Here is a 20,513-nt window from a genome sequence, read left to right as displayed (position 1 = left end):
AATGATATGAAAGACCTGTACTCAAAAAATTATAAGACACTGAGGAAAGAAAGAAGATACAAATAAGTGGAAGCATATACCATGTTCATGGATAGGAAGAATTAACATCATTAAAATGTTCATATTACTCAAAGCAATCTATAGAGCCAGCACAATTCCTGTCAGTGGTGTATTTTACAGAAGTAGTATGAATCTTCCAAAAGTCTATATGGAACACAAAAGAATAGCCACAGCAATCTTGAGAAATAAGAACAAAGTTGGAGGAATCATGCTACCTGATACCAAACTACACTACACGGTCATAGTAATCAAGACAGCATGGTACTTGCATAAAAACTCATATAGATCAATGGAACAGAATAGAGAGCCCAGATATAAACCCACACCTTTATGGTCAATTAATATTTGAGACAGGAGGCAAAACATACAATGGGGTAAAGACAGTCTATTCAATAAATGGTATTGGGGAAATTGGACAGATATGTGCAAAAAAATTGGAACTAGACCACCTTCCTACACTATACAAAAGAATAAACTAAAAATTTATAAAAGATTTCAATGTTAGACTCAAAAGCATAAAAATCCTAAAAGAAAACATAGACAGTAAAATTTCGGATATTTCTCATAGCAATATTTTTCTGACATACGGCCTCAGGCAAGGGAAAACAAAAGAAATAATAAACCAGTGGGATTACATAGAAGTTTGCCCAGCAAAGAAAACCATCAAAAAAATGAAAAGACAACCCACTGAATGGTAGAACATATTTGCCAATGATACATGTGCTAAGGGGTTAATATCCAAAATTTGTAAAGAATTTATACAACTCAACACACACACAAAAACCACCAATCAGTTTTGAAAATGGGCAAAGGATCTGAATAGACACTTCTCCAAAGAGGACATACAGATGGCCAATCGACATTTGAAAAGATGCTCAATGTCAGTAATCATCAAAGAAATGCAAATTAAAACCACAGTGAGATATCATCTCACACCTGTCAGAATGCCTGTTATCAATAAATCAACAAACAACAAGTGTTGGCAAGGTTGTGGAGAAGAGGAAACCCTCATGCACTGTTGGTGGTAATGCAGATTGGTGCAGCCACTGTGGAAAGCAGTATAGAATCACTGGGGATCGAGCACGGATCAGGAATCAACCATGACCTCCTAGTTCATAGGTCAACACCCTACCACTGAGCCAAACCAGACGGGCTGTGTGGCCCTTTTATATTGGCCTCTTTGCTTGGCATTGTGCATTTGGGGTTCTTGCATGTCCTTTCATGGCTTGCTATCTCGCTTTTTTTTATTCACTCAGTGGTGTCTTATTGTCTGGATGTACCACAATTTATTATAGATGTACCACCTATGGAAGGATGTGGAATTGTGTTTTTGTACATTGCCCTAATTTAGCTTGAGAATTTAGGTTGTACTAGAATCATAAAAGAAATTTTTGTTCTGGAAAATTTTATGCTTGGTATGAGTTCAGTATTCTTAAATTTATTGAGACAAGCTTTGTGCCCCAACAAATGGTCTATCCTTGAGAATGTTTCACGTGCACTTAAGAAAATGTATATTGTGTCATTTTGGGATCGAAAGCTCTGTAAATATTGATCACACCCATTTGGTCTAATGTGTCATTTATGGCTAATATTTCCTTATTTATTTACTGTTTGGATGATCTATCCATTGCTGTCAGTGGAGTATTCAAGTCCCTTACTATAATTGTGTTTTTGTCATTTTTCTCTCTTTAATTCTGTTAATGATTGCTTTATAATTTTGGTATGTCCAGCATTGGTGCATATATACTAATAAGTGTTATGTCTTCTTGATGAACTGTCCCTTTTAACATTATAAAACGTTCATCTTTGTCTCTTGTCACATTTATCTTGAAACCTATTATTTTCGAAGTACGGATACACTCACTTTTCTCTGGATGCCATTTGCTTGAAGTATTATCTTCCACCCTTTCACTTTGAGCCTATGTTTGTCTTTGTAGCTGAGATGGTTCTCCTGAAGGTAGCATATAGTTGGGTCTTTTTTTTCCCCCACTACACTTTGCATTTTGATTGGTGTGTTCTGTCCATTTACATTTAGGATGATTACTGATATACGAGGATTTACTACAGCCATTTTAGTTTTTGTTTCCTGGTGGCCCTGTATCTCCATTGTCTCTTTGTTTCTTGTGTTTCTGTCTGCTATATTAGTTTGGTGACTTTCTATGAGGTTTTCCTCTGTTTATCTTTTTTTATGTTATGTGTCTCAACTCCAGATTTGTGTATGTGAGTGGTTATCATTAGGTTATGTAAAAAAAGTTTCAAATATAACAATCGTCCTTTTTTCTGATTGCTTCATCTTCATTCACTTATGCAAGTTCAGCCCTTTCCCCTTTATCTTTTATGTTCTTGTTGTAACAAATTATTCCATTTTGTGCTCTGTGTTCATTTCCAAATTGCAGAAATTAGAGACCTTTAAGTGCTTTTCCCTTTTAACCATTATACTATAATTAAATAATTAAAACCCTATTCTGAAATAGAGTTGTAATTTCCTTCCTTTGTGTGTTTGCAGTCTGACTCAGAGTTTCATATCTTTTTGTTTCTGGTAGAAGAGCTCTTTTCAACATTTCTTGTAATACAGGGCTTGTGGTAAATTCCCTCAGCTTTTGTCGGGAAAAGTCTTTATTTCTCCTTCATATATAAAGGGTAGCTTCTCTGGATATATTATTCATGGCTGCTAGTTTCTCTCTTGAATTTTTAAATATTTCATTCCACTCTCTCCTACCATGTCAGGTTTCTGCTGAAAAATATGATGATAATCTAATGGGATCTCCTTTATACCAGTAGGTTACTGTCTTCTTTACTGCCTGGAGAATTCTTTCTTTGTCACTACCTTCTGACAGCTTTAATTTAATGGGTCTTGGAGGTCTTTTTGCATTGAGATAATTAGGTGTTCTGAAAACTTCCTGAATGCAAAAGTTCAGCTCTTTGCCTGGGTTTTGGAAGTTCTCATTAATTATTTGTTTGAATAGGCTCTCTGTTCTTTTCTCCCATCTTCTCCTTCTGGCATACCCATCATTCTTATATTGCTTTTTCTAGTGGAATCAAATGGTTCTCATAGAGTTTTTCCATCTTTCTTTTTTTAATTCTCAGTGCCCTCTCTTCCTCCACCTGAGTCATTTCTACATTTCTGTGTTAGAGCTCACTAATTCTCTCTTCCATCTGGTCGTCTCTGTTTCCCGTGCTCTCTAATTTATTCTTCATCTCATTTATTTAGTTCTTCAGCCCCAGGATTTATGTTTGGTTCATCTTATAGTTCGAATCCCTTTGGTAAAGTACTTCTTTTGTTCATTTGTTTTATTCCAGATCTCATTGAACTGCTTTTCTGAGTTTTCTTCTGTATCATTGAGTTTTTTCAAAACTACAATCTTGAATTCTCTGTCATTTAAATCACAGTTTTCCATGTTTTTTAGTTTTGTTTCTGGAGAGTTTTCATTTTCTTTCTGAGCTAATTTGTTACCATGGTTATTCATGGTTGATGGATTGTTTCTCTGCCTTGACATTTGAGAAAGTGAACTCTTCTTTTTAGATATGGTTTATATATTTTAAAGATTTCTTTCTTTCCACTGTGGAGAGGACAAGAATAGATTTTGGAAAATTATAAGGAAAAACAATATATAAATGGTAGGCAGAGGAAAAGGGATTAGAGCATAACCCAATGAGAGAGACCATGGAAGTAAAGCAAGACCAGCTGTCAGCAATATCAGATACCTTCAACCCTTTAAATAATGAAGTCTACTGCATGAGCAACCTAAGGGTTTTTTTATATTACTAACCAGGGAAATTTCAGTGGAGTTCTGATAGCAGAACAGAAGCAGCATCATAGAGAATTGAAAAATCAGTGGGTAATGAGGATGTAGACACAAGTATGGACAATCCTTTGAAGAATGTTGTCTTGAAAAAGAAAGGATGGTGGTTGCAAAGGGTTATGTAGCCAGTGAAGGTTTTTAATTTGGAAGAGACATTAAATGATTTTAAATAACTATAGGAAATAGCAATAAAAGTGGAAGATAGCTCTGGCTGGTTGTGGCTCAGTTGGTTGAACGTCATCCCGTGCACCAAAAAGTCACCAGTTTGATTTCCATTCAGGGCACTCCAGTTGGGGTGCATGCAAGAGGCATCTGATTGGTGTTTCTCTCTCTTCTCTCTCTCTCTCTCTCTCTCTCTCTCTCTCTCCCCTCCCCACCATCTCTCCTCCCTTCCTCTCTCACTGTCCCTTCCTCTTTCTGTAAAAATCAATAAAAATATATTTTTAAAATAAATAAACTGTCTGTCATCCTAACACAAAGCAAAAGCTCCAAGTGTAGGTTCAATTTTTTAAAATATATTTTATTGATTTTTTACAGAGAGGAAGGGAGAGGGATAGAGAGTTAGAAACATCGAGAGAGAGAAGCATCGATCAGCTGCCTCCTGCACATCCCCTACTGGGGATGTGCCTGCAACCAAGGTACATGCCCTTGACCAGAATCGAACCTGGGACCCTTCAGTCCCCAGGCCGACGCTCTATCCAGTGAGCCAAACCAGCCAGGGCTAGGTTCAATCTTAATACCATGTATTGACAAGATGCTTTTTTTTCTCTTTTCCCATTTATGCCTTCTTAGAATGCTGTACCTTTTCAAGAGGAGAACATGGAAGAGAAGGAAATGAATGATAGGCCACAGATAGTCAGGTCCAAGGTAAGTTTAGTTTTACTGTCCTCGGAAATACTATTGTAGTCCTCAGAATGTGGGCACTTTTACTTTTCTATTCTCAGAAGTGCTAAGCCCCCAAACTCCAGAGCCCTTTAAACTCTTGTGACAGATGATTATCTCTATTGGATGTTCTCCATCCACCTTATATACTCCTTTATAGCTTTTTCCCTCCAGCATTTTTATCAAAACAAGTACTCATGTCAGTGCTAGATGTTGAAAAATAAAATAAAATAAAGCCCTGACCGATTTGGCCCAGTGGATGGAGCATTGGCCTGCGGACTCAAGGGTTCCAGGTTCGATTCCGGTCAAGGGCATGTGCCTTGGTTGCGGGCACATCCCCAGTAGGGGGTGTGCAGGAGGCACCTGATCGATGTTTCTCTCTCATCGATGTTTCTAACTCTCTATCCCTCTCCTTTCCTCTCTGTAAAAAATCAATAAAATATATTTTTAAATAAATAAATAAATAAAATAAAAGAAGCCATAGACTGCCTTATAATCACCCTTCACTTACACAGCTCACCAGAATTCCAACCACACTGTAAGCAATGAATGATGCTCAGGTCACTGTGACTGCTTGGAACTAATAGCATTACCCAGTACGCCTGAGGACATCTGCTGCCACAAGTTAATTTTTATCCAGAACCCGTTATAGCTTCCCCCAAACCTGTTGTTAACAATTCTATAGTTTGATTAAATATTATGTAAACTGAAGAGATATAACTGTTTGTTTCTAGGAAAACTAGTTGAATGTTTTGGAAAGATTCAGTAAATGCCATTTTTTAAAAATTGCTGTCAAATTAGGTGTGAGCAAAACTGTAAAACACAGATGGAAAAATCATAAAAATCTCAGAGGATTCTATGCCTACATTATTTCCCAGGTGTCATTTGCTTGTTCCACTTTAATGAACCAGAAACTGATACATTATGGGTATGGACACTTAGTCATTAAAATCACTCTCATAGACAAAGGTTCGCTTTACACCAAAAGGTTAGCCAAAAATATACATGTATATATTTTAAATTAAAATAATATGTTTAAAGATATCTTTTATGGATCTCTACTTTAACCAGCTTTTTTGCTTAACACATGAGATACCAGTCTTAGTTGCTTCACATAGAGGACTTCTATTGTTCCAAATTCTATGAGATAATCATTATCTGTACATAGCAAATAAACTCATTGGAAGAGATTTTTAAATGCCTACATCACACACTTAATATTCAAAAAGTGTAAGTAGAATGCTGGATGCTGTTATGCATACAAGAGATAACAAATACAAGAATTGCTCAGAGAAGGGAGAAATCTGATTGAAACTGGAGGGACGAGGGAAGACTTCATGAAGAAGGTAGAGTTTTAACTTGTGCTGATATCAAGTAGGGTTTGGAAATTAGAGAAGACTGAACCATTGCAAAAGGAAATAAAACTTGAGAAAGAGCTAAGACAATAAGGAGACCAGTAGCTAGAGCTGAGCACTTATTTGGTGCATTAGTACTTTGGGATCTTGGGTCTGCAAGGAATAGATTCATTCAGTTTATGCTTAATTATAAAGCTCTCCACAGACAGGAACGAAAAGACATTGCGAACTAATGTGGCATATGTGCCTCTTGGCATTCTAGCCAGAGAAGTTTGTTTTAATTTTCCAGAACCATCTATTGTGTTACGAAAGTAGATGATTCATTCCTTCAACAAATATTACTGAGCAGCTACTGTGTGCCAGAAATTATGTGTGGCATCAGGTATATGTCAGTGAGCAAAACAAACATGGTCCTAAGCCCAAGTGGCTTATAGTCTAACAGAGACAGTCATTCAGCAAATATAATAATAAATTGCAAATTGAGATGTATATTATACAAAGTAAGAATAAGGTGCTGTGAATGTGCATTAAGGAGTCAGGGAAGAACTCTGTGGAGAAGCAAAATTTAAAGTGAAATGTGAGGATATATAGAAGTTATAAAAGGAAGTAGAAACGAGTTTTAGGCATATGCTAAACAAGTGTAAAGACCAATACTGTCCTGAAATATTGAATCTTAACTTTTAGGAAAGAGCACTTGTTTGGAACACCACACTCTTAAATAACTGGAATTATTGTACCCATGAAATGGATTGTATTGGGGTGGGGGAGTGTTAGGAAGGAAGGAGAAGGAGGTATACGTAGGTTGTGTGTCAGTATGTCTGTATCTCTTAGAGCAAAAAGGTTGCTTAGGCAGCATTGATAATGGAGGAAATATAGATGTTGCCCTTCTTATTTGAAATTCCTACCTGTAACAAGACAGTTTCTTTTTTTTTTTAATATATTTTATTGATTTTTCAGAGAGGAAGGGAGAGAGATAGAGAGAGTTAGAAACATCGAAGAGAGAGAAACATCGATCAGCTGCCTCCTGCACATACCCCACCGGGGATGTGCCCGCAACCCAGGTACATGCCCTTGACCGGAATCGAACCCGGGACCTCTCAGTCCGCAGGCCGACGCTCTATCCACTGAGCCAAACCGGTTTTGGCTCAAGACAGTTTCTTTTACTGATATCGACATGCATCATATACCTTTTACTCTTAACCTATTTGCCCTGGTTATTTTCACTTTTTTTTTTTTAAGACACTGAAATATCCTTTCTCCTCTTTTGTCCAAATCTTAAAACTTTTAAGGACTACACAAGATACACCAACTCGATACCTACTTTCACTATTTCAACATATCCTGAATTCTGTCACTTCGAAAACCTTATGGCATGAATTTCCCATATTGTTTTTTAATTGTTTAGATGGTCTGAGATTCCCCTACAACAGATTATAAAAAGCTGAAAAACAAGCATTACTTTGTGTATGTTTTTATCTGTCTTGAAAGATGATAGAGAGATAGGCACTGAGTCTTGTTTCAAAATTTTGACCTGGATTACTCAGGGCCCTGAAGACTCTCAGCACAACGGCTTACACAGCCTAACCTTTGTCTCCTGCTGTACCTTTGCTCCTTCCCCTGAGGGCCCGGTTTTTTAAAAAACTGTTTCTGGCTGAGCAGGGATATACTTGATGTTTCAGGGGTCCCTGACATTCCAGGACGTGGCTGTGGACTTCACCGGAGAGGAATGGGACCAGCTGTGCCCTGCTCAGAAGAACCTCTACCGAGATGTGATGCTAGAAAACTACAGGAATCTGGTCGCTCTGGGTAAGGAGGGAGACCTTGTAAAACTGGAAGCCATTCCAATGGGTTTATAGTAGTCTCCCCGCCTCCTTGACTGCAGGGGATGCCTGAAACCATGGCTAGCACTGAATCCTACATATACTATGCTTTTCCTATTCATACATATCTATGATAAAGTTTAATGCCTCGTCCATCTGAACTAAGCACTTCCATACTCTCGCCATAGCTTTTGTGGTTTGAGGTGTGACAGCAAAACTAGCATGAATTTCTTTTTTCTTCACAATTTCATGGATAGGAGATGTGCTCCTACCACAAATCTAAACAACCTCAGCATATAATTTTTTTCTTTCCTTATTAAGTTGAGAACTTCCGCCTTTTTACTTGAAGAAAGAACTTTATGGCTTCTATTCGGCATATCTGAATTGCCAGCATCACTACCTTTGTGCTTTGGGGCCATAATTATGTAAAGTAACTGTTACCAGAGCATAAGCACTTTGTTACCAAGACAGTTGGTTTGATAACCAAGATGCCTACTAAGTGACTAATGGGCCTGGAGCATCTACAGTGTGGATATGCTGGACAAAGGGGTGATTCATGTCCTGGGCGGGACAGAGGTGATGGTGCAAGATTTTATCACAGTTTCTGGAATGTATTATGCTAAGTGAAATAAGCCAGTCAGAGACAGACAAACACCATGCGATTTCACTTGTATGTGGAATCTAATGAACAAAATAAATTAACAAACAAAATAGAAACAGACTCGTAGCTGTCAGAGGGGAGGGAGTAGGGGGTGGGGGTGTGAAAAAGATGAAAGGATTAAACAACAACAACAAAAACCTCATAGACAGACAACAGTATGGTGAACATGGATGGATCTTGAGACTGTTATACTAAGCAAAGTAAGTCAGAAAAAGTCAAGAACCAAATGACTTCACTCAGATGTGGGATATAAAACTGAAAGCAACAAATGAACAAATAAGACAAACAAATATACAAAACCTCATATGCACAGACAACATGGTGGTTACCAGAGGGAAGAGGGATGGGAGGTAGTAAAGGGTAAAGGGGTCAAATATATGGTGACGAAAGGAGATTTGACTCTGGGTGGTAGATACTCAATGCAGTAGGCAGATGATGCATCATAGAACTATACACTTGAAACCTATATAATTTTATTAACCAATGTCACCCCAATAAATTTAAAAATTTAAAAAAAAAATAGCCCAGTTAGTTTGCCTAAGGGGTAGAGCACTGACCTATGAACCAGGAGGTCACAGTTCGATTCCTGGTCGGGCACATTCTTGGTCCCCAGTAGGGGGCGTGCAGGAAGCAGCCCATCAGTGATTCTCAAACATCATTGATGTGTCTATCTCTCTCTCTCTCCCTTCCTCTCTGAAAGCAATAAAAATATGTTTTAAAGTTAAAAAGATAATAAAAATAAATAAAAAATGAAACTATGGCCCTGGCCGGTTTGGCTCAGTGGATAGAGCGTCGGCCTGCGGACTCAAGGGTCCCGGGTTCGATTCCGGTCAAGGGCATGTATCTTGGTTGCAGGCACATCCCCAGTAGGGGGTGTGCAAGAGGCAGCTGATCGATGTTTCTAGCTCTCTATCCCTCTCCCTTTCTCTCTGTAAAAAAATCAATAAAATATATTAAAAAAAAAAAATGAAACTATGAATTGTTTGTTTCTGGAGCTTTTCATTTAATATTTTTGGACCACGGTTGACCGTGGGTAACTGAAACTGTAAAAAGTGAAACCAAGGATAAGGGGGGACTACTCTATTTTCTCAAGTAGTGAGAACCCCCAAGGCTTTTGTGATTATAGTTCAGGCAGGGACAGAAGAATGCTAATCAGTTTCATAGACAGAGACCTTTGGGTCCTGCTCTTTCTCCTCAGGTAAAAAGTCTTGACTTTGTTGAGTTGGAGGCGGGCACCTTTATTTTGCTGCCTTTCAAGACTAAAAATGTCTTTGTTTCCAGTATACATTTCTGAGATACATTTTCCCCCCATGAATAGGTCATCAACTGTATAAGCCAGAGGTGATCACTCAGTTGGAGCAAGAAGAGCAGTGCATGATGGAAAGAGACAGCCCACTGGACACTCGTCCAGGTGAGAAGCAAGCATTTTAATATTTGCAATTGAGTGAAGGGAAACAGTCACTTTTGAAATACTCAACTGAGTGTGCTACAAATATCTCTCTCTGGATTTAAAGAATACCGAACACTTCTTAAAATTCTAGTTCATATTTGACTTTTTCACAAAGTGGAAATGGCTCTCTTATTTTTTTCTGATTAAACAGATAATATATACTTATTATTTAAAAATTAGCACAACACAAAAGTTATTTTGAAGGTGTTATTTTGAATGTACATAAATACCTTGATGTTGCAAACCTCCACATAGCATTTTCTATTTTTTATTTACACATCCTCTCTTGGTAGTCTTTAAATCTTTCTTTTCCGTATCTCTGCCATTTTTACCTACTTTTCAGTATTTCGTTTTTCTTTCATTATCAAACTTTTAAAAATTGTCTAAAGCCCATAGCCCTGGTTCTTATTCTCGTGCTCACCTTAGTGATAGATCCTGCTTGTGTTACTAAAATTTTTTTCTGGGAGATTACCACTAACTTCCAGTCAAATCTACTGGCTACAAACCACAGTTATTGTCTCCTGTGATCTTGTATTTGACTGTGTTGACTTTATTTTTTTTTGAAATTTTCTTCCATCCTGGTTCATGATATACACTATTCTTGCCTCTTTCAATCTTTCTCCTGCATCTTTACCTGCTCCTGTACTACCTTCTCTCCCTCCTTATTCTTCTAAAGGTGTGTATTCCTAAGGATTTGGTGTTCCATTCTCTAGTACAGTGCTTTTAAGTAGACTTATATGTCAGTTTCCCCCATTCCTACATTTCTAATCTAAGTCTTTCACCCACATTCTCTTTCCAGATTTTAGATTATATTTTTGTTTATGAATGTCATGCTATTTTAATTAAGTGCTGTATTTCAAAACCTGGATCTGTTGGCTTTATACTCTCTTCTTTAAAACATCCCACTAGCCGAAACCGGTTTGGCTCAGTGGATAGAGCGTCGGCCTGCGGACTGAAAGGTCCCAGGTTCGATTCCGGTCAAGGGCATGTACCTGGGTTGCGGGCACATCCCCAGTAGGAGATGTGCAGGAGGCAGCTGATCGATGTTTCTCTCTCATCGATGTTTCTAGCTCTCTATCTCTCTCCCTTCCTCTCTGTAAAAAATCAATAAAATATATTTTTAAAAAAAAAAACAAAAAAAAACACATCCCACTAAATATGAGACTTCTTGGCCAAAAGAAAAACCTCTTTCGTTCCCAATTGTTAGAATAACACCTACAATGATCTGCCTGGGTTACACTAGCAAATGGTTGACTGCTACCTGTCTGCTATATTCCACTCTGGTTCACTTAGTCAAGCTAACCGCCCCATCTCTGTCTAGTTTCCCACTCTGGTGCTTTGTTCTGGCCCCGCGTTTCATCATTTGGACTTGGTTTTGTTTCATTCAAGCTTATGCTTTTTCAATAGGACAGACTTGGCTGTGCGTCTTGCTTTGAGTGCTCCAGATTATCTTAGGCAGGAAACTTTGTCCCTATTTCAGCCTCACTCAACCGGAATTTTGGCCTGACCAGTGCTGGCATTCCATGGGTAAAGGCTGATAATTAAAATATTTTGTCAAGAACCCCTAGCCCTTTCCCTGACAGCAGTGGGTGACATTATTTCTATGAACCTCCACGCCTGGATCCCAGGGAATAGGAAACTAAAGGAAGAAAATTAAAAACTCCCTTTGAGGGGAATTGCCAGGGTAGGAACCTACAGCAGAAGGCAGAGCTGTTCTTTCCCAAGGGTACATATGTGGCCATGTGCAGGACCCACACTGTCTCCCATTTTGTCCCTACCCACAGACTACCCTTAACTAGAGAAAATAATTGCTAACTTAAGAAAATGTTCAGACACCATTATGCATCTATATGTGGATACACAAGGCTCTTGATTCATAGAGCAGCCTGAACAAGGGGTTTTCACATCCTCCTTGTCACAGACAGGCAGGCTAGCAGTCTCCTCCAAGGAGTCTGTTTTTGCATTATCCTGTGAGACACCATAAATGGTTCCGCTAATGAGAATGTGGCAAGACATTTCTGTTGCTCAAAGGACAGATAGAATGATTTGGCTTTTGTGCTCTCATTCTGATGTACTCTCTGGGGTATTGCTTGCCTCATTGTCATTGGCATCTGCTGATGTCTGTTTTTTTGGAAATCTCTTCCTATGTAAGATGAGATCTAGGAAGTGTCCAATGGGTTTATCAACAAAGAGGTTAGTAATTATAGTAACGAGAGAGATGACCAGGGAGTAATTAGAAAAGCAATCAATTTGTGTACATTGTCCAGTGAACAGGGGTTAAAAAAAAAAATAGAGCTAGTAAGAGTACAGTACCCTCACAAGAAACTAGAATGAGAAGTGGGGACGATAAAGAGGATTTTGCTAGAATAAGAAGGTAATGTCAAAAGAGAATTGCATCTACAACGATGAATTTTTTTCAGAAGGTTTTCAACCTACTTGGCCCAGATCCATCAGAGAAATCAACATCTGTGTCAGCTATAGCCTTATGACATATACTTCTTAAATAGTAAGACCTGAAAGTTAAAATTACTTCTTGATTCATGGGCTGCAGAATGTATTCTGTTAGTGAAACCAGACACAATGGACCCGAGGCTGCCTGTCACTACTTGGACCAAATTAAGCAGAGACAGGATTGAATCATATATGAGCATTTACTCCAATAATGCCGGCAGTATGGGGAGAGCAGTCCGTCACCCTAGAGATTCTGATCTCACTCCCCCTTGCCAGCTGGCTGAGGGAGAAGATAGCTACATGTAACGTGGAAAGGGGAGGGGAGGGACTAAAGTCCAGCCTTCAGGAGCTCAAAGTCCAATAACAAGGTGGCTAATTTTCTATGATGTTACAAGCAGCTCAGCCCATTCCTGGGACCAGAGAATGGTCAGCATTCCTGAGAAAAACTCCCGGAGGGGTCAGGGTCCAGGCACAGCAACCAAATCAAAATGTCCTGTCCTTGGTCTGTTCTCAAAATGTATTTATCTTCTGAGTGATGGACCCATCGAGCATCTTATCTTTTTACAGCCTTGTTTCATCCTCCAGTTTCCCAGGGTCTGTAAGAAAACTTCTCATCTATAGTTAGTAAGGTGAATAATTATTAGACAACTATGGCTCTATTCTTATTACATGCCCTTCCCCACTATCGTTAGCAAGCATGAAAATAACATTACTCTCATTGTACATTTCCATCAGAGCTCCTGGCTGACCAGGTGCATTGTCAATAAGCAGTAATATTTTGAAAAGAAGCATTTTATCTAAGTAGTAAGTCTCAACAGTGGGCTTAAAATATTCAGTAAGCCATGTTGTAAGCAAGCATGCTGCCATCCGAGCTTTGTTGTTCAATTTATAGAGCACAGGCAGAGTAGATTTAGCTAATTTAAGGGCCCTAGATTTTTGAAATGGTAAATGAGCACTGGCTTCAACTTAAAATCACCAGCTGCATTAGCCTTTAGCAAGAGAGTCAGCCTGTCCTTTGAAGCTAGGCATTAACTTCTTCTCTAGCTATGAAAGTCCTAGATGACATCTTCTTCCAATATGAGGCTGTTTCATCTGCATTGAAAATCTGTTTCATGTATCCCCCTTCATTAATCATCTTAGCTAGATCTTCTGGATGATTTGCTACAGCTTTTGCATCAGCACTTGCAGTTTCACTGTGCACTTTTATGTTATGGAGATGGCTTCTTTCCTTAAACCTCATGAACCAACCTCTGCTAGCTTCAGACTTTTTTCCTGCACTTTTCTCCCCTCTCTCACCCTTCAGCAAAACTGAAGAGAGTTAAGGCCTTGCTCTGGATTAGGTTCTGGTTTAGGGAATCTTGTGGCTAGTCTGATATTCTATCCAAACCACTAAAACTTTATATCAGCAGTAAGGCTGTTCTCTTTCTTATCATTTGTGTTCACTGGAGTGGCACTTTTCATTTCCCTTAAAGACTTTTCCTTTGCATTCACAACTAAGCTAACTGGCACAAGGAGCCTGGCTTTTGGCCTATCTCAGCTTTCAACACGCCTTCTTCACTAAGCTTAATCATTTCTAGCGTTTAACTTAAAGTGAGAAATGCGCAACTCTTCCTTTCCCTTAAACACCTAGGTGCCATTTTAGGGTTAGTTGGCCTGATTTCCATATTGTTGTGTCTCAGGGAATAGGGAGGCCAAGGAGGAGAGCAATAGAGGAATGGTCGTCAGTGGAGCAGTCAGAACACACATGTTTGTAGATTAAGTTCACTGTCTTACAAAGGTAGTTCATGGCACCCCAAAACAATTGCAATAGTAACATCGAAGATCACTGATCACAGATCACCATAATAAATAAAATAATAATGGAAAAGTTTGAAATGTGGTGAAAATTACCAAAACGTGACACAGAAACATAAAGTAAGCAAATGCTGTTGGGAAAATGGTGCTGGTAGACATGCTCTATGTAAGGTTGCCACAAACCTTCAATTTGCAAAAACTGAAATATCTGCAAAGTGCAATAACTGGAGTGCAATAAAATGCGGGATGCTTGTACATTCCCTATGGTCAGAAGATCAAGACTAGCACCTGACTCACATTTGAGAAAGCTAAAGCAGTCCAAGGCCCAAGAACAGCTGGCCAGTGAAATGGCTTTGGTGAGTGAGCCAGGAGAAGCTGATGACTTAGGATCAGTGTGCACTACTACACAGGCTTGTTGGGACAAGGTATCGTGAGTGTTTTTCATGCATGAGTCAGCCAGCAAGAAGCTTGGATCTTGGCCAATCGAATTTATGCTCTTGGGCTGGTCCCAAGGGACTACCCAAAATAGAGAGATATCTATCTAGGTCACAGAAATGACGGGAGAGTGAGCCTCCTAAGAGCCACAGATGTTTCCAAAAGTGATTCTGTTTAACCATCCACTAAACTGAGAATATGAAGCCACCCAGTCATACAAAAATTGTCCTGTCTCCTAATCCCTCCTGCTTCCAACTTTCGTTAGAGTGGAACTAAACAACACTAGTGAGTGAAGGAAGAGGTAGGTGAGCATGGAAATAGTTAAATGGGGAACGAAGAGAATAGAGTCAGAGAAAAGACTAGCATGGAGAGAGCAGAATTGGGGGAAGGGTGAACAAGAAGAGAGTGGAGTGGGAGAATAGGCAGGCAGGGAGAGAGAAGAAAGAATATGACTCTGTAACAGACCCAAGAGAGGGGAAAGGGGTTCATTTTGGACTTTTACTGTTACATGTGACTGAACATTTTAATTGCTGAATAGAGACTGCATTTGTGACAATGTAATAGGGGTATCTGTTACATAAGAATTAAAGGGAAAGTCCTGGGAACTGTCCAAATCTTCATGTAGAAGCAGAGGAAGAATACCCCCACTAAACAAATTTTAAAGTGGCAGGAGACTGAAATGAAATTTTGTTTTTATCACAATACATGAGTCATGCTTGTTCAAAATACAGTTTACATTTGTATTTGTCTGGACATATGAAAAATCTGGCAGGACAAGACCCAGACTATTAACAATGATTACCTCTAAGGGGTGGGATTCTTTATGTATTTCCATATTATTTGAATATATTAGTATAAGCAATCATTAGTTTTATCATTTTAAACAAAAGATTAAAAATACAGCCCTTGCCCTGGCCGGATTGGCTCAGTGGATAGAACGTCAGCCTGCGGACTGAGAGGTCCCGGATTTGATTCTGGCTAGGGGCACATGCCTGGGTTGTGGGCTCTATCCCCAGGGGGTGTGTGCAGGAGGCAGCCAATCAATGATTCTCTCTCATCATTGATGTTTCTATCTCTCTCTCCTTCTCCCTTCCTCTCTGAAATCAATAAAAATATATTTTAAAAAAAATACAGCCCTGGCAGATGTTGCTGTGTGATTACAGGTTCTTGCACCAAAGAGTCACAGGTTCAATTCCTGTCGAGGGCATGTGCCTGGGTTGCAGGTTTGATCCCATCCTGGTCAAGGTGCGTTCAGGAAGCAAACAATTGATGTCTCTCTCACATTGATGTTTCTTGCTCCCTCCCTCCCTTCCACTCTCTCTAAAAATCAGTGGAAAAATATCCTCAGGTGATTATTAACAACAACAGAAAAGATTTAAAGTATGAAGAAATGCTTTTAAAATAAACAAGTTAGCTGTCCTTACAATAGAATAAGTCACAGATGAGACCTGTCTTCTCTAATGACAATCTTTTCTCTAATATCTCCCACCTCTGAGCACAGACATTTCTCTGGTATTTCTTATTCTCCTTTCCATTTCTTTCCAGTATGATCTCTTCCTTTCATGGTTACCACACATGTTTTAAATTTTCCTCCAACTCACTGCTTCTTGTCATCTTTTTATAGTCTGTCCTCTTGTTACATGGCCACATTTTAAAACTTTCCAATGCCACAACTGCCTCAGTTGCATTATTGTCAGTTTCATTTGGTAATTCATTATGCAACAATTTTTTTTCAAAACATAAAGAATGCTGCAAAGTATTAGTATGTTCTGAATTTCTTTTCTTTTTTTGTCATTAGAAATAAATATTATGCTGTAAACCCCCACTTACTGTTTTTTATTAGTACCTGGAACCATATATCCTATCTAATAAAAGAGAAACATGGTAATTGGTGTATCACCGCTACCTTTCCCATTGGCTAATCAGCGAGATATGTAAATTAACTGCCAGCCAAGATGGCGGCCAGAAGCCAGGCAGCTTGAAACTAACATGAGGCTTGCTTGCTTCAGTGACGGAGGACTCCAACGTTTCCCGCCTGCCTTGCTGGCCTCTGAGCCTGCAGTTTAAGAAACATTGTAACAAATATAGAACCTAAACAAAAACCCAGAAACCAGCTTTCAGCCGGCAGGGATCTCAGAGCTGGAGTTGATACAGAGTTTCGATTATAGAACCTAAACAAACCAGATACCTTCTTCCAGCAGCAGAGGCCTCAGAGCTGGAGCCAGAGCTAAAGCTGGCCCAGAATTAAAAAAAAAAAAAGAAAAAAAGGAGCAGTTGGGAGCTTCCGTCGCCTGCCAGCCTGAAAACAGCCCCCAGCCCCTCACCCAGACTGGCCAGGCACCCCAGTGGGGACCCCCACCCTGAAGGGTGTGTGACCAGCTGCAAACAGCCATCATCCCCTCATCCAGGCTGGCCAGGCACCCCAGTGGGGACCCCCACCCTGATCCAGGACACCCTTCAAGGCAAACCAGCCAGCACCCACCCATGCACCAGGCCTCTATTCTATATAGTAAAAAGGTAATATGCCTCCCAGCACCAGGATCAGCAGAGCTGCGAGGCTTCCAGGCACCGGGATCAGCGTGACAGGGGGCAGCGCCCAAACCCCCTGATCGCCCTGCGGCTCTGTGTGTGACAGGGTGCGGCGCCCCAACCCCCCCCCCCCAATGGGCCCTGCTCTGTGTGTGACGGGGTAGAGCCATAACCTCCCCATCGGCCCTGCCCTGAGTGTGACAGTGGCCGCGCCCCAACCCCCTGATCAGCCCTGCTCTGTGGGTGATAGAGGGTGGCGCCCCAACCCCCTGATCGGCCCTGCTGTGTGTGTGACAGGGGGTGGTGCCCCAACTCCCCTATCGGCCCTACTCTATGAGTGACAGGGGGGAGCTCCCCAACCCCCTGATGGGCCCTGCTCTGTGCGTGATGGGATGGCGCCGCAACCTCCCCATCGACCCTGCCTTGAGTGTGACAGGGGCGGTGCCCCAACCCCCCCCATCGGCCCTACCCTGAACGTGACTGGGGGTGGCATCGCAACCTCCCAATCCGCCCTGCTCTGTGCATGACAGGGGGTGGCGCCCCAACTCCCCAATCGGCCTTGCTCTGAGCCCGACCAGGGGCTGCACCTAGGGATTGGGCCTGCCCTCTGCCACCCGGGAGCAGGCCTAAGCCAGCAGGTCGTTATCTCCCGAGGGGTCCCAGACTGCGAGAGGGCACAGGCCGGGCTGAGGGACCCCCCCATCCCCCCCCGAGTGCACAAATTTTTGTGCACCAGACCTCTAGTAGTTATTATAACATTATTGAATATATCCTCCATGCTGTACTTTGCATTACCATGACTATTTTGTAACTATCAATTTGTACTTCTTAATTTGTTCTGAACTTCTTTTAGATGCAGAAAATAGACCTGAAGTCAAAAAATCAACTCCAAACCAGAGTATTTCTGATGAAATTCAAACCCATAACATGATAATGGAGAGACTAACAGGAGATAGTTTCTGGTACTCCATTTTAGGAGGACTCTGGGATTTTGATTATCAGTTAGAGTTTAATCAAGAAAATCACCAGAGACATTTAGGACAAGAATCTTTTGCCGAAAGAAAGTTCCCACAGGAGAGAAGCCCTGGATGTAACGAATTTGGGGGAAACTATAAAATGATCTCAAATCTTATGCATCAGCGAATTTCTTCAATTAAGATACCCCTTAATTCGAAAACACAAGGAAATGGCATCAAACATAATTCAGGATTGATTTACTATCAGGGAAACCATGTAAGAGAAAATACTTATGAATATAATGGATGTGGGAAAATCTTCAATCAACATATTTTTCTTACTAATCATATTCATACTGAAGAGCCCAGTGAATGTAGGAAGACCTCCAGCCACAACTCAACTTTTACTCAACCTCAGATAGTCCTTACAGGAGAGAAGCCCTATAAGTGTGATGAATGTGGGAAAAGATTCAGCCAGAAGATACATCTTATTCAACATCAGCGGATTCATACAGGAGAAAAACCTTTTATATGCAATGACTGTGGGAAAGCCTTTCGTCAACATTCATCCTTTACTCAACATCTGAGGATTCATACTGGAGAGAGGCCCTACAAATGTAATCAATGTGGTAAAGCCTTTAGCCGTATCACATCCCTTACTGAACATCATAGACTTCATACTGGAGAGAAGCCTTATGAATGTAATTTTTGTGGGAAAGCCTTTAGCCAGAAGACACATCTTAATCAGCACGAGAGGACTCATACAGGAGAGAAGCCCTATAAATGTAATGAATGTGAGAAAGCCTTTAGCCAGAGTGCACACCTTAATCAACATAGGAAAATCCATACTCGGGAGAAATTATGTGAATACAATAAATGTGAGAAAGTTTTAAGCCACGGTCCTTCACTTACTCAGCAGTACATAACTCCTGGGGGAGAAATAATATGAATATATAAATGTAGAAATTTTTTTGTCATACTTTTTCATCCCATTCAATATAAAGTTATTCATAATGGAAAGTTTATAAACAAACATTTAATGCATAGACACCAAATAAATTTAGACTTTAAACTGGTAGCATATTATAACCACAAGAGAGGTTGTAAATAGTAAACATAACTTATTTTATAAACAAGATTATATTAGAAGTCATGTTCCAAATCTGATATAAAACTTTTTTAATGACCAGAAATTCTGTATGCAATAACCTGTGATTATTCACCTGTAAGTTTTATGGCAAAGTTCTTAAATTATACAAACATTGATTACTCAAGGCAATGACATAGTGTAACTAGTCACATAAACTTGAAATAAACAGAAAAGAGCAATATTTCTCAAACTTCAGCATTTGCACACTTCATTTACAGTTTTACCATATATAGTGTTTACTTAAAATTTTAAGGGATTCAATTTTTAGCCTTTTCTTAGGAAATATTATTTATGAAAATTGAGTTTTATATGCTAATTATATTTGTTCTAATTTCCATCAATGTCACTATAAACTTTAAAATTGAAAATATTCATTGATGTACCACCTAAATCTTCTGTACCATTATTTGAGAAACAGTGTGATAAGTTGACAATATTCTGTTATTAGGTTGTTTTTTTAAAGCAATCTTTTCATTACGTTCATCAGGTAAGTCCTGGGATCACCATAAAAAAGAGTCCTGAAGGAGACTGAGGATTATATTGATGATGTGAAAAGTGATTCAGAGAAGTCTACTTTTCTATCATGTTCTAGTTTTAAATTTCCCTATAGCAAACATAAACTTTTAAACTAAAATTGTGGTTGCTGCTATATTTGCAGATTTGAATAGAGATAAGGTTTTGTGGTTGTTGTTGTTTCTAATAATGACCAGAAACTTAGAATCCCTCTGCCTCCCAGCCCCATTCTGGAAGACAAGAAGTAGCAAACTGTACTAGAGGGTGAGCTGTGGTACAAAGTTGAGGCTAAGAACCAGGGAAGAATCGTAGTGTCTTACATAAATAACTAAGGAAGGACAATTAATTGCCTTAATAATACACTTTATTAATTGAGACATATTTTTTTAAATATATTTTATTGATTTCAGAGAGGAAGGGAGAAGGAAAGAGAAACAGAAACATCAATGATGAGAAAGAACCATTGATTGGCTGCCTCCTACACACCCCCCACTGGAGGTCGAGCCCACAAGCCAGGCATATGCCCGTGGCCAGAATCGAACCCAGGACCCTTCAGTCCACAGGCCGATGCTCTATCCACTGAGCCAAACCAACTAGGGCAATTGAGACATATTTATGTAACAAAAAGAATTAAGATAACTTATTTTTATCACT

At 39.7% G+C, this 20,513-nt stretch overlaps 1 protein-coding gene across 1 annotated transcript in view; it reads left to right on the top strand.

Annotated features, from left to right (window-relative positions):
* ZNF713 (zinc finger protein 713) overlaps positions 1 to 19,572 on the top strand; it is a 32,967-nt gene extending 13,395 nt beyond the window's left edge. Inside the window, exons 2-5 of the mRNA XM_036311080.1 lie at positions 4,656 to 4,730; positions 7,780 to 7,906; positions 9,900 to 9,992; positions 18,094 to 19,572. Of these exons, the coding sequence (XP_036166973.1) occupies positions 4,683 to 4,730; positions 7,780 to 7,906; positions 9,900 to 9,992; positions 18,094 to 19,145 (1,320 nt within the window). The 5' untranslated portion in view covers positions 4,656 to 4,682 and the 3' untranslated portion in view covers positions 19,146 to 19,572. The remainder of the gene's footprint in view (positions 1 to 4,655; positions 4,731 to 7,779; positions 7,907 to 9,899; positions 9,993 to 18,093) is intronic.
* The last annotated feature ends 941 nt before the right edge of the window (positions 19,573 to 20,513 follow it).

This window comes from Myotis myotis, unplaced genomic scaffold, assembly GCF_014108235.1.
Source record: "Myotis myotis isolate mMyoMyo1 unplaced genomic scaffold, mMyoMyo1.p scaffold_m19_p_5, whole genome shotgun sequence".
Lineage (NCBI taxonomy): Eukaryota > Metazoa > Chordata > Mammalia > Chiroptera > Vespertilionidae > Myotis > Myotis myotis.
Note: the sequence above shows the minus strand (reverse complement) of the source record. Positions and strands in the feature narration are given on the sequence as shown.